Source organism: Ictidomys tridecemlineatus, chromosome 11, assembly GCF_052094955.1.
Source record: "Ictidomys tridecemlineatus isolate mIctTri1 chromosome 11, mIctTri1.hap1, whole genome shotgun sequence".
NCBI classification, from domain to species: domain Eukaryota; kingdom Metazoa; phylum Chordata; class Mammalia; order Rodentia; family Sciuridae; genus Ictidomys; species Ictidomys tridecemlineatus.
Genome location: NC_135487.1, coordinates 7,766,422 through 7,776,681, shown reverse-complemented (window position 1 = coordinate 7,776,681; position 10,260 = coordinate 7,766,422). Strand labels below are relative to the sequence as shown.

Here is a 10,260-nt window from a genome sequence, read left to right as displayed (position 1 = left end):
ATGCATTTTGACACATCATATGTAAATGGAGTATAATTTCTCATTCTTCTGGTTGTACATGACATAGAATCCACTGGTCATGTAGTCCTATATGTACGTTCAGTAATAATGTCAGATTTATTCTATCCTTTGTACCTTTGTACCCCTCCCTTCTCTCTCCCTTAATCCGAAGTAACTCTGTTCAGGAATAAAAGCTTTTCTAAACCAGGTTTCTGTGTCCCCACTTTTGTCCCACAAAAATCAGGACCTTCATATTGTTCAACTTAATATATACAAGATGGGAGAAAGACTGGATGCCCCACCTCACCCTGGGAGTGAACCCAGGGATCATTTACCACTGAGCCACATTCCCAGTCCTTTTGTATATTTTCAGATAGTGTCTCACTAAGTTGCTGAGGCTGGCCTTGAACTCATTATCTCCTGCCTTACAGGTCTATGTCACTTTGCCTGGCAAGAAGCATTTTTTTTTTTTGATGGGGGCGGGGGTACCAGGGATTGAACTCAGGGGCATTCAACCACCGAGCCCCATCCCAGCCCTATTTTGTATTTTACCTAGAGACAGGGTCTCACTTAAGTTGCTTTGCATCTCACCGTGACTGAGGATGGCTTTGAACTCCCGATTCTCCTGTCGGTCTCCCAAGCCACTGGGATTACAGGTGTATGCCACTGCACCCAGCCAGGGTGCTGCTTTTTAAAAATGGTCGTGACATCTGGGTTCTCTGCCAACCTTATCTGGGGGGCAGGTCGTCCCCAGGCCCAGCCTCGGGCCCTCCTGCATTTTAAAGTCAGGGTCACCTTTCTGGGTAAAACAGGGTGGGTATCTGTCTACCCCTAATCTCCTCATCTGTCCCCGCTAGGGCTCTGGATCACCTACAGCTTCCAGGACTGGGTTAGAGAGGAGCGTGTGGGGCCCACCTGGCAAAGGGCCCAAGAGAGCCCTTGTTTGGGTGGAGACTGGTTTCAGGGACCTCTGACCCAACACCATCCAGCTTCCATTGAGGCCCTTGCAGAGGTGGCTTTTTAAAATCCACCTTGACCCCCACTTGTCTGGTGGGAGCTGCAGGGCACCACACTCGCAGTGATGGGTGCACTCTGCCCGGGTGGTCAGTGTCTCTCCCCAGGAGAGGGGGGCCAGTGGGGGCCAGGTGCCCTCTGGGGATCTTGGGCACCAGGAGAGGGCACACGTGTGAGTCACAGCTGCAGCGAGCACTAAGCTTTATTTACAAACTTGCAGAGAATTCCCTCACCTCCACCTGGGAGACCCTCCCCTCTGGACCCCAAGGAGGAAACAGGCCTGGGCCCATGCAGCTGCCCAACCTAGGTGGGCCTGAGCTGCTGGAGCTGAAGCTGGAGGGGTCGTCTGTTTCAGAGGCAGTGCCTGCTAGGGTGAGGTCAGAGGCGCAGGTGAAAGCGCCCTCCTCCTCCTCCAGGAAGTTGGTCCTTAGGGCTTCTGCCATGGGACACAAGGCCAGGTGCCCTGGGGTTCTGACCAGACAGGAGTAGGGGGTGGGACCCGCACTGGCAAGGCCTGGATGGTGAACAGAGAAGTGTCGGGGCAACCTGGGGGACAGGTCGTCCCCAGGCCCAGCCTTGGGCCCTCCTGCATTTTAAAGTCAGGGTCACCCTTCTGGGTAAAACAGGGTGGGCAGCGAGGAGTGGTGGAGTCAAAGGGTGCCTGTCGGTGGGGGAGGGCAGGCCCTGGCACCCCCAATCCTGCCCCCCCAGGGCACTCTGGTTCCCAGGTTTGCTCCAAGGTATCTGTCCCTCACAGGGTACCCCAGGCTTGGGCACAACCTGGACCCTACCAGGCGGGAGCTGGATGGTGACAGCTCCTGGTGCTGGGCCTCGGAGATGGAGGACCAGAGGTCAAGGCTCTTGGGGGCTGTACTTGTCTCAGATTTTGGAGGAAGGATGTCCCAGCCTAGCAGACAGTGCTGTGGAGAGCAAAGGGTTAAAGGCACCTGGCCTGGGGCCCCATCAGGTGGAAGAGCCACTAATCTCAACCTCCCCCAGGGAAGGGGCAGGGGTCTTACCCACTGATGACCGTGGGCCTTTCCTCTCCCTGCTGGCCTAGCCACTGGGAGGTAAGGACAGGGAGGGCAGAGTGCATCTCATCCGGGCTTTGCCCCAGCACCGAGCACCCAACACGTCCTACCTCACTGAACTGCTCCCCTTGCCCCAACACCCTGAGGGTGGACCCCTCACCCCGCTGCAGAGAAGCCAACTAGCTCCCACTCCTCCTCTTCCTCCAACCCCAGCTGCCCTCTCTACTGGAGGTACGTGGGTGGCCCTGGACGCCCATCCTAGCGGGAAACAGGAAAGGGTGGGGCTAAGGAAGCACTTGAGGAAAAACCGAGATCCAGGGTTACACCCCAGCTCTTCTACCAAGGCACAAGCTCCGTTGACTCAGCCCCTGCAACATGGAGTGGGGGTGACACCATGTACACAGCACGCAAGAGCTCAGGAAATGGGGTCCATTCATGTCGTGCCGGGCGCAGGCAGACAGGTATTCTGGAAGCTGGGTCACAGGGCACATCCTCCCCCGGGGCCTGAGCAGGGGTGATGGACGACACCCCCACATACGCCAGACTCCGTGCTTGCCCTCAACACAGCACTGCTCGGACCTAGGGTCCATGTGGCCCCCTCTTTCCTGCACAGCTCCCAGCTGCTCACCCGAGGCAGAGCCAGCGTGTCTGAAGCATCGAAGCTCTTCCGCCGATGGACTCGGTACTGGTGCGGGGGATCCAGGATGGACAGCGGGATGCTCACCCTGTTTAGGGCTTCAGTGAGGGGCTGTCCACAGCACAGCCTCAGCCCCATCTTCACCGACTCAAAACCAGCAGGGGTCAGGTCCGTCCCCTGGGCAGTTGCTGCCTCATGGCTCCACTCACCTGACCCGAGTAGACTGCACCAGGGTCCTAGGGCTCTGAGGGTTCCGTGGTCTCCCGCACAGGCGGCAGGGGATGCCAGGATCCAAGGGCACCAGAAACAGGCGCTTGTTGACACGGTAACAGTACACACCTGTGAGCCCGGGAGAAGCAGCAGCCTCCGTGAGCCAGGGGTTCCAGATGCCAGGCGCCTGATGTCCGGCTACTGTGCCCACCAACCCTCTGGAGAGCACGTTCTGGACCTTCCCCCCAACCCGTTCCCCCTCTCAGTCAGGGGCTTGACTCAAGGGGGGGAGAGCATCCTCCCAGGGCTCTTGAGAACTGGACTGAGCCCAGCAGGGCCTGCCACGGGCTTCAGGGGAGGGTGTCATGCGGGGTAGGCCCTAAGCCACCAGGCCAGGCCTCAGCTCCCACGCTCCTACCAGCACTGGTTCCCAAGAACTCAGGGGCCTTGAGTTGGGGCGGGGCCAGGATAGACGGACCCTGCAGCAGCCTGGCCGAGGGCACTCACATTCGTGGTCCTCCTCCACGTCACTGCCGTCACACAGGCCTAGGAACTGGGGTCTGTGAGGGTACGGGGGTGAGCAGGCCACACAGTGGAGTCCCCAGCTGCCCCGCCACCCTCATCTGCCCCTGCTCACTCGGGGGTACTGTACACACACTCCTCCTTGTTGGTCTCCCGGAACTTCTGCAGCGTAGAGAAAAAGGTCTCGGGCTTGCTGGTGATGGAGGAGCTGCTGTCCATGGACCCTGGTGTGGGCAGAGCACCAGCGGCGATGGCAGAGAGGCTGAGAGCCACCGGGCTGCCCCTGGCTGAGGCCCAATCAGCGACCCTGGCACCCCAGCCACTACCTTCCCCGCTGCACCCCAGACAAAGCGGAGGAACCCGGCACCCACTGTCACCGCTGTTCTGTTTCAGGCCCGTCCAACCTGCTGCACGGGACCCTTACCATGGGCTGGCTGACGTTGCTCTGTGCCGGGAAAGCACAGGACGCAAAGCCCTGCCCTCCTGAGCCTTGCAAATAAACCAGTCACCAAAGAAATCTGTGAGACAAACTGAATGGTGAGACCTGCCAGGAACCAGGACAGCGGAGTCAGGCAACCACATGAGGCAAGGCAGCAGTGCCAGGGAGGCCTCCCTGACGAGACGGCACTTAAGAAGCCACATGGACATCCCAGGAAGGACACTGAAGGCAGATGAAAACGCAGGTGCAAGCTGGGCCCGGTGGCGCAGGCCTGTCATCCCAGCGGCTAAGGCTGAGGCATGAGTATCATTAGTTCACAGCCATCCTCAGCAACAGAGAGGGGCCAAGCAACACAGTGAGACCCTGTCTCTAAATAAAACAGGGAATAGGGCTGGGATGTGGCTCATCCCAGCCCTATCAGTGGTTAAGTTCCCTCGAGTTCAATCCCTTGCGCCCCTCAAAAAAGAAAATGCAGACGCAAAGGCCCTGGGGCAGGGGTGTGCCTGCTGTGTGAGAAACAGCTAGAAGGGACAAGTGGCTAAAAAGGGAGTAAGGAGCGAGTTTGGAAGGGAAGAGGACAGGAAGCCTGCAGAGGATTTGGGGACAAGGAAGGACACAATCAGAGAGACCACGCATTTCTACAGGATCCCTGCCCTGGCTGCTGCAAGGGGAGGGGACGCAGGGGACCAGGTGGGAGGCCACAGCAGCAGTCCAGGTGGAGAGGGGGAGCTGGATTCTAGAAATGTGTTGAAGGAAGCACAAGAGAACGTGCTGACAGCTGGATGAGCACCATGGGAAACAGCAGGAGGTGAACCCAGAAGCTGTGGCCTGACCTATGGGACCTGACGCTGCCATCTATGGAGGCAGGATGGCTGCAGGGGGGGCAGGCGGGGAGGAATCGGGACCCTGGACTTAGATGTGAGGTCAGTACGAGACACCTGGTTGCTATGGGTGGGTATGATCTGGGTGTCCCTAAGGTCCACATGCTGGAAGGCTGGCCCCCGGGGCAGCAGTGCTGAGGTGTGGCCTAGTGGGAGGCAGGGGGTTCCCCCAGGGAGGGGACTGATGTGTTTCTCACAGGACCCTGGTGACTCCTGAGAGCAAGCTGTTAACTGAAGAGCAAGGCTGGCCCCTCGTTTACTCCTGTTTCCTATCTAGCCAGGTGATTGCTTGCTCCTCCTGCCCGTGCCCCCATGATGCTGTCTACCATGATGCTGTGTACCATCTACAATGCGGCTCTGAGGCCCTCTCCAAGGCCAACCAGATGTTGGTATCATGCTCTTGAACCTCTGCAACTGTGGACTAAATAAAAATCTTATTATAAAGTATATAATAATAATAATAATAATAATAATTATTATTATTATTATTATTATTATTATTATTATTATTGGCACCAGGGATTGAACCCAGGGGCTCTTAATCACTAAGCCACATCCCCAGCCTTTTTTTTTATTTTGGTCAGGGTCACTAGGTCGCTTACAGCTTCACTAAGTTGCTGAAGCTTGCTGCAAACCTGCAATTCCCCTGTCTCAGCCTGCTGGGATTACCACCATGACCAGCTAAGTACTTAATTATTAGAGTATTACAAAGTACCTAGCCTCAAGTATTCTGTGATAGCACAGAAAATAGACAAGCACAGCAACTGAAAGCTGACCAGAGCACAAGTCTAGGATTCAGAGGACAGACATGGGCTAGAGATAACATGAGGGTGTAGGGAGAACTTTAAAAGGCGTGGTACTGGGATGAGATGGGATCACAGAGGGGAGGAGGGAAGACAGAGGGCAGGGTTGGAAGACTGAGTCCTCAGATGCTGGGGTGTAGAGACAGGAACAGGTAAGAGAACCCAGCAGAGGGAGCTGGGAAGGAGCAGCCAGGAAGATGGGGGTAGGTGGGACAGGAGAGCGTGTGAGGAGGAAGCAGGGTTGGTGGAACGTCAGGACATAAAGCTCAGTGTGAGAAAAAGTGATGGAGAAGACAGGCAGATGACTTGGGAGGCTGAGGTGGGAGGAGCAAGGCCCTATTTAAAAAATAAGAATAGGGGCTGGGGTTGTGGCTCAGCAGCAGAGCACTGAGGCACTGGGTTCGATCCTCAGCACCGCATAAAAATAAATATTTTAAATAAATAATAACAGGATACACAGAATATTCATGGATGTGTTGACACATGGTCCTGCATGAATAAGCCCACCTCCTGAGGGGATAATAAGCCCACCTCCTGAGGGGATACAGAATTTGCAGGGACAGGAGAAGGTACTTGCCAGGGGCTGGGGTGAGGCTGGGACAGAGAGTCTGTTTCCTTGGCAGAGGGTTTCAGTATACAAGATGAAAAAGTTCTGGACATGGATGGTGGCACAATAATGTCAGTGTCCTTAATGCCACCGAACTGCACACTTAGAAATGGGTAAGATAGCAAATTTGATGTCATATGTACCGAAACATTCAAGAATGAGGACAAGAAGGCCAGGGGAGAGCAGGCAGAGGCCACCATGGGGAGGGCTGGGGGTGAAACACAGAAAGATGACCTAGGCTGAGCTGTGCAGGGCCCAGCATGTAATAAATGCTCAAAAACACAGCAGCTCTGGCTCTGTTCACTCAACAGATGCAGCACCTCTGTACAGAGACTAAGAGAACAGACAAAGCAGGACCCAACCGCCCTTCCCAGGCAAGGTGTGAGCAGAGGGCAGGCCTTACCTACAATCCAGTCATAGCCCAGGTATGGCTGGAGGCTCCAGCTGCTCTCAGGTGTGGCAGGCTCCTGGCAGGTCACTCTGGACTAAGGAGGAAGGTCAAGGGGGCAAGGGTTGGGCTGGCAGGCCTGGCCCAAAGAGGCCCACAATGGGGGGATACAGGGGATGTGTCTTGACTTCACCCTGCTTGGGCCCTGGGGCTCAAGTGAGAGCTCAAAAGCCTGAAAATAAGTTTAGGCTTTATGCCCCCACTTTATGCATGGCTCTGAAGGAGTCTAGGCTCTGAGCCTCGTCTCCCCACGTGTATAATGGGGCTCATCACATTCTTCCCAACTGCTGTCTGAAAAACTAGCAGAAACACTTATCAACAACTTAGGCTGCACAGATAAAACTCAAGGTACCTCCTGGAAGCCTTCTGCCCCAAGGGATACTGCCCACAGCACATCTGTCAGACAGGGAAACTGAGGCTCAAGGAAGCCTCACTGGTGGATGCCCACCTCTCTCTGTTACCTTGGACTGCTCGCTTTGTTCAGCCAGGATGGATCTTGGGACCCGATCACACAACCCTGATAAAGGCGCTGGCTCCTTTGAGTCTATGGTGGTCAGTGAGTAGAATCTGGGTTGGCCCAAGGGCTCTAGGTGTTGGCCCTTGACAGGTGGTTGAGATGCCACCCTTGGGCTGACCCTGTCAAGCCAGGCCACATCACAGGGGTCATCTCCATGGGTATCCAGCGGGTCCCACTTATGACATCTGTCCTTTGAACAGGAGGCTTGCCAGGAGATTGAGGAAGTTTCTGGGGACAATGGTGTCTCTGAGTCGTAGATGTTGCAGGAGTTCAGGCCTGACTGGAGAAGGCAAGCCAGGTCACCCAAGGGATAGCACAGCCAGAGCCCACCCACCCTGCCTGCACTAGACACCATGGCCTAGGCCATCACTGCTCCACCCTCGGCAGTATCCCAGCCCAGTACCTTACCTCCCAAGGCCTCTTTTGCATCATCCATAAAATAGGCACAATGATCAAGGAGACACTGGAGGCCTAGGTACTGTTCTTAAGAGTCAGACAGCCCCTTCCTTGTCCCCTGGGAGTTCCTAAGGAAGATACCCACCTTTGGGGCTGTCTTGGCCACTGACCGCTGCACGGCATCTTGCCCAGCCTGCAGCTGCCTCAGGAGCTTCAGGCTGAGCAGCCGAAGCTGCAGGACGTCCTCTGTCTCCATCATCCTGGGCATATCCTCCATCACTCCAGATATCAGGGTCACAGGAGGTCCTTTCTTCCGCCTGAAGTCAAGATGGCAAGTCACAGGGATGAGGAAGGTGCCTTGGTGCCAGAAGCCTGGGTTCAAACCCCACTGGGATGCTCTTGAACTATGCAGCCTTAGGCAACTTATTTAACCTCTCTGTTGTCTTCTTTTCACATCCTCCAAATATGGTAACAGCATCTACCCCACCAGGTTGTTGTTAGGACTAAACAAGGCCAAGAGAGACAAATTCTCCTTGAAGAGCCCTGACTAGGAAATTAGACTAGTTTAATCCACAAAAAGCAACTAATGCCAAGTCTAAAAATCTAAAGCTTTGTAACCTGTGAATCTTACAAAATTTTAAAAATCAAGCTTCTAAAAGGATACTTTCTTCTTCCCTGCCTCCCACCTACCCTCCTTCTTTTCTTTCTTTCTTCTTTTTTTTTTTGTGTGTGTGTGGATATATTCAGTATTGAACCCAGGGCCTGGAGCACGCCAAGCATGTGCTCTGCCACAAAGCTACACCACAATCCATTCTTTTTTTTTTTTCCTTGGGGGGGCACTGAGCCACACATCCCCAACCCTATTTTGTATTTTATTGAGAGGGTCTCACTGAGTTGCTTAGCATCTCGCCCTTGCCGAGAATGGTTTTGAACTCGGGATCCTCCTGCCTAGCCTCATACTGTGCCTGGCTTCATTCTCTTTCTTTTGACTTGTAAAGAAACCAAAGTCCAGGGCTGGGGTCACAGTTCAGTGGTAGAGCGCTTGCCTAGCACATGTGAGGCACTGGTTCGATCCTCAACACCACATAAAAATAAATACATAAAATAAAGCTATTGTGTTCAGCTACAATTTAAAAAAAATATTAAAAAAAAAAACAAGAAGAAAAAGAAGAAGAAAGAAACCAAAGTCCAAAGAGGTTTAGCAACCTGCCTCAACTCACAACCAGAAAGGGGCAAATCCATGACCGGAACCAAATCTGGATCCAGGCCTGGTCTGGAAAGCCCTTCCCGGGCAGCGCAGGAAGGGTCTGAGAAACCACCTCCTCCTCACGCCCCAACCCCAGGCCCCGGCCCCGGGACACACAGCCGCCTCCGTCAGGGACTTCTGCAGGCTGCCCCAAGTTTCCCACTTCTCTCAGAGCCCCCGGCTCTCAAACTCGGGCCCCGCCTTTACCTGGCCAGCGACGCCGGGCCGCTCCCCTGCAGGCCGAGGGTCTGTTTTCGCATGGGGCTGAAGGCACAACCAGCACGGCCTCCGGCCGCCCCGCCGCCCCTCTGGAAAGTTGAGGGCGGCGCAGACAAGAGCGGAAGGCAACGTTCAAGTCAGACACAGGGACGGAAAGCGTCGGTGGCAGAGTGGGGGACGCCCACGCGGAACCCCGGGGAACGGGAGCCAGCCCCGTCCTCTAGCATCGCGGGCCCCTGGCCCGCTGCTGGGTGGGCACGTGCAGACGCATCCGAGACCCTGCTGCCCAAGCCCGTAAGCATCCGCCGAACTCACCGCCGGAAGCCCCCGACCCGCAGTGCCCGAGTCCCGCCTCGCCACGCCCCGCGCGTTCCGGGGGCGGGGCCTCCCATGGCTGTCCTGATTGGCCGGGGACGGGGCGGGGCGGAGCCGGGATGCTTCCGAGCGTTTACTGCGCGTCCTTAGCGGCAGTTTTAATTTTGGGACGCTGGTAACAGGGGCCCACAGCCGATTGGTCAGCTTCTGAGGCCCGGCTCAACTTTAGGAATAAAAGCGGAGCCCCAGAGAACGGGCTCTGATTGGTCGGCAGGGGCCGGGCTACGCCCCATCGGCTGCGGCCTGAAGTTTGAGCGTCCGAAGCTCGGGGTAGCAGCGCGGGTGGGAAGCAGCGAGGTGGGCGGGGCGGGCGGCCGCCGCAACCGTTCTTTCGTATTTTTATTGATAGACGCCTACTGTGTGCCAGCAGGCACTATGCTAGACCGCGAGGCAGGGAAGAATTAAGAGGGGAAGGAGGCCGTGGGTAAAATAAGAACACAGACACCTAGAATCCGGTGTAAATTTATATAATTTTTGTCAGTCAGTTTATATTGAGTACCTACTATGTGCCAGGCATTTGGGCCAGGTCTTTTCCATATGCCATAAATATGCGTGGAGGTATTTTCCCGTTTTCCAAAAAGCCTCTTGAGGCTGAGATGAAGTGACTTGCCAGAACATGTTTAAATCAATATAATTCACCACATTGGGCAGGGAGGGTATAGGAAAGGAAAACAGTCTCAGTAGATTCAGGAAAAAAACACCCATTCAGCACTGTCCCTTTTTCTTAATAGTTGGAAATAGGACGTGCCACAATCTTTTACCTAGACATATTTGACCAAATCCAACATTCACTTCCAACTTTTTGAAATTTTGCAGTACTGGGATCAAACCTAGGATCTTCACATGCTAAGCAAGCAGTCGCTCACTAAGCTATACTCCCAACCTCCATTTTTGATTTTCAGAAATAACATTCCA

The 10,260-nt window shown here is 54.9% G+C and overlaps 1 protein-coding gene across 4 annotated transcripts; it reads right to left on the bottom strand.

Moving 5' to 3' along the window:
- Nucleotides 1-1,198: 1,198 nt before the first annotated feature.
- On the bottom strand, nt 1,199-9,333 carry Miip (migration and invasion inhibitory protein). Of its 4 annotated transcripts, XM_021733549.3 has the most exons (10): nt 8,959-9,331; nt 7,651-7,822; nt 7,054-7,389; nt 6,548-6,629; nt 3,530-3,638; nt 3,400-3,452; nt 2,892-3,021; nt 2,674-2,770; nt 1,806-1,934; nt 1,199-1,528 (listed from the first exon to the last, which is right to left on the bottom strand). In XM_021733549.3, exons 1-10 carry the CDS (start codon nt 9,009-9,011, stop codon nt 1,442-1,444), a joined length of 1,248 nt encoding a protein of 415 aa, XP_021589224.2. In that variant the 5' UTR covers nt 9,012-9,331; the 3' UTR covers nt 1,199-1,441. The 4 variants fall into 4 exon arrangements, 3 of the variants coding, with proteins under 3 accessions (XP_021589224.2, XP_013217598.2, XP_077881429.1); XM_013362144.4 differs by having other exon boundaries at nt 1,199-1,934; nt 8,959-9,332; XR_013427417.1 differs by lacking the exon at nt 1,199-1,528 and having other exon boundaries at nt 1,899-1,934; nt 3,311-3,452; nt 8,959-9,333.
- Nucleotides 9,334-10,260: the final 927 nt, after the last annotated feature.

Coding starts and splice junctions, on each gene's coding strand:
- Miip (XM_013362144.4), bottom strand. CDS start 9,011: ATGCGAAAACAGACCCTCGGCCTGCAGGGGAGCGGCCCGGCGTCGCTG. Junction 7,390..7,650: donor TGGCCAAGACAGCCCCAAAG/GTGGGTATCTTC, acceptor TGCCTTCTCCAG/TCAGGCCTGAACTCCTGCAA. Junction 3,453..3,529: donor TGTGTGTACAGTACCCCCGA/GTGAGCAGGGGC, acceptor GTACCCTCACAG/ACCCCAGTTCCTAGGCCTGT.